The sequence below is a fragment of the Neolamprologus brichardi genome, chromosome 4 (assembly GCF_056152115.1).
Source record: "Neolamprologus brichardi isolate AB-2024 chromosome 4, ASM5615211v1, whole genome shotgun sequence".
Classification (NCBI taxonomy): domain Eukaryota; kingdom Metazoa; phylum Chordata; class Actinopteri; order Cichliformes; family Cichlidae; genus Neolamprologus; species Neolamprologus brichardi.
The window spans coordinates 13,804,026-13,807,397 of NC_142107.1; the positions used below are offsets into that span (position 1 = coordinate 13,804,026).

Consider the following 3,372-nt stretch of genomic DNA (forward strand, 5'->3'; position numbering starts at 1 on the left):
CAAAAACAACATGTTAATAAAAACGAGTGCGCAAAAACTATGATGAAATATCTTGATGCTTTTATCATTGAACAATGAATATGAAAATATTCTTGAGAGAATAGATCCAGTCAGAGCTAATTAAGTTTTGGAGAAAGGCAGGACAAGTTTGAAAGTGATCCAATCAAGTGCAAACAAAACTTTATATTTTAGTCAACCGATTCAACTTTAGTCTGCTATAATATTATGGTAATAATTTGACTAAAACTAGAGTAAGTATGAAATAATTTAGATGCCTAAATTATGACTAAAGCTATATTATGTTTTAGTCAAAAGACTGTGATTAAACTAGATGTTATTTCAACATGTTTCATTTATTCCTTCTTTTTTGAGAGGAGGGATGGAGGTAAGACCATTCAAGGATTACTGCTACCCTGTGCCACACGTTTATGCACGCCTCTGCTCCACCCACTGTTAAAAGTAAGAGAGTTGTATTGAAGAGGAAGAACTTGGAGCTTTCCCTCAACGGGTAAGCAAAGTCTACCTTTTCATGCTCTCTGTATTAAGTTCACACTGGAAGTATGGCAGTCTATAAGGACGAAAGCCAGGACGACGGACCAGAATGCCCGGTATGTTACGAGTATCTTTCTGGGACCGAACGAACTTTAAGCTGCGGACATGTTTTCTGCCACGATTGTCTCGTCAAAACGCTGGTGACCATCAACAGCGATGGAAATATCAGAAACACGATCGTCTGCCCGATCTGCCGACATCTTACATTCATCGAAAAACAAAAAGCGCTGAACTCACTCGAAGCCGATAATGATCCGAAAGAGCGGCAGACCCTGAAGGTGCCTCTCCCTTTGCCGGTGGGACAGCAGCAGAGCGCACGGCGCGCCTCGGGAGACAGTTTACGGAGTGAAGTTTACTGTATCACTCGCTGCTTTAGAGGCTTTTCTCAGCGAGCTCGCCGACAGAAGGGGATCAGCCCCTGCCAAAAGGGATCCCAGATATTCATCATAAGCGCCCAAGGGCGACCCATGACTGAAGGAGATGCGCCCGGTGTTGTAATATCTGTGGCTCGCCCCCAGCGCAGACGTAGGATTTGCACGACAACGGGATGGTTGTTCTGTCTGCTGTCTTTGTTTGTTTTACTCGCAGTGACAGCTTCGATTTTTCCCTGGATTGTACTGATGTAGCCCAGCGATCCGCATGCCTCGGTCAAAGTATTGAGTAATTTACTGACATTTAAAGAAAGACACGCGATTGGCTGTCTTCAGTGTCCAGAATTACTGAAAATGGAGTGATGTGCTTTAGTTGGAGTGAGGATTTTTAAGATGTTATCAGTTTCCTTCCTTGATTCTTTGGAAAAGTTTATACACGTGACTTGTCCTTTACTGAGAATTGCCAAGCAAGTGTTTGTCTTAGGAAGCCTCAAACTGTAAAACCTTTTGTTCTGCAATCTTGTCTGACGTGTTCAACCTGCTGGAGAACCACATATCACAGCCCATAGATGGTAAATCCAATAAAAGTGGACACAGTAACGTCATTGAACTGTTAAAAAGCTGAAGAAAACAATCACTTTGCTGTTAGAGCTGCTAACTTTAGTTGTGTTACCCTGTTTGTTGTTCAACACCCTGTTTCCAAGCAGCAGCAAATACCTTTGTGCCCCATGCCAAGGGGCACATTCAACCTCGATCTCAGGATTGTTTAGTTTGTCTGCATTTGTCCAAAAAAGAAAGTCAAAATGGTACATTTAATATGAACTTGACCTTGGTTTATTTATTTTTGCAGACAAAATGAGATGATAGAACTTAAAAAACACACATACTTGCAAATGATATATTAAAAATATACACCAAGTTTAACATTAAACTTTTGAGCAAACTGTTAAAACACTTGTATATGACAGTGCAGGTGGAGCCTCATGACAAATGCAAAGACTCATGCTGACAAGCTGTGCAGTTATCACCACCATACTGGGAAACCCGTACACTCCTAGTTTCTGTCAGTCTCTGAGTTGGTTGTCTTGCTGAGCCAGTCCTACAAGTTACAACCTGCAGAGGGTTTTTCCTTTCAGATATATTTGTCTTCATAATGGTAATATTAAAAAGTATTAGGTTATCTTTTAGATAATATACCCTGTTACTGGATTCCATATTGATAGATGGCCCCACATTGAGAATACATTTGTGATTATACAAGAGCACAAGAGAAATAGCCTCGAATTATTGACAGCAAAAAGTGAACATGTTCATACTGTGTGTGTTTTTTAGACATAGAATATTTACATAAATTAAACCATTTGAGAGGAGAACTGTGTATATGTGTCTTTTTCTCTTTAATTATCAAAGATTATCAAAGTGAAACTGCAGCATCTGTTATATGATTATTGTAGAAACATCTTTGAATGCTCTGAGCTACAATATCGGCTAATGACACAAGTAAACATGCAATCAGTCTAACAACACAGGCTGATAACTATTTATTCCCATTACGTATGGCTAGGAAAATTTTTTTATGTATTTTTCTTCTCTGCTTTTACTGCAAGGGGTCGAAGGTCATTGAACCTGAAGCACTTGATACAAACTTAAGAAAGAAAATCATTAAACCTTAAGTCAGTCCAGTCAATCATCAAACGGATACAACACAGTTACTTCTCAGTGCGACTAACAAAACACACAATATAAAGAACTGCCATTCTCAGACCTTTCAGATGTAAGTTGAACATATTAGCTCGTCAGGAAAAACATTATGGGGCTTTCTTTCCTCCTCAGTAACAGATGGAGGTACAAACATTTTAATTGAAAGAGGATTCTTCACATGCTATGCTGGTATGAAGTGGGTATATTAGAGAGAAACAATGTACACTGTACTCAAGTATTGAAAAGCTTTGATACCTTAATTTGAGATATATACATTTTGCTGTGTGAATGTAGCTAAGCCACAGGTCAGTATATAAACTAGATCCAGCTGCAATATATACTGAATATGCTGTCCATCATAAAATATATTATCTCAAGTGCTTAAGGTATTTATCTTATGTCAGACATTGAATGCAGGATTTGTATTTTTTAAGTAGAAAAGGAAAGCAGCATTTAATGAACAAAGTGTAGCAATGTTTCATTATAAGGCAAATATATCTGCCATGCTAATGGTGCTTTGTAAGTTTTTAGCTATAATTATTCATTAAGAGATGCTTACATTTAATTCAAAAGTATTTTTTTAAATCGAAATGCTGAATTATGTTTTTTGAAAATCACAAACAAGTCTCGTAAAACTATTAAGTTATTTTTGATGAAAAGTTGGATTTTTAAATATAATCCTTTGAAAGTAAATATGAAATACATTTTTTTAAAAGCAAAAAACAAATTGTTAGTGTTTGTAAGGTTT

General features: G+C 37.5%; 1 protein-coding gene across 1 annotated transcript; it reads left to right on the plus strand.

Annotated features, from left to right (window-relative positions):
- Positions 1 to 482: 482 nt before the first annotated feature.
- Positions 483 to 2,285, plus strand: rnf222 (ring finger protein 222). Its single transcript, XM_006791628.3, has one exon. The coding sequence runs from the start codon at positions 561 to 563 to the stop codon at positions 1,176 to 1,178; it is 618 nt and encodes a 205-aa protein (XP_006791691.1). The 5' UTR covers positions 483 to 560; the 3' UTR covers positions 1,179 to 2,285.
- Positions 2,286 to 3,372: the final 1,087 nt, after the last annotated feature.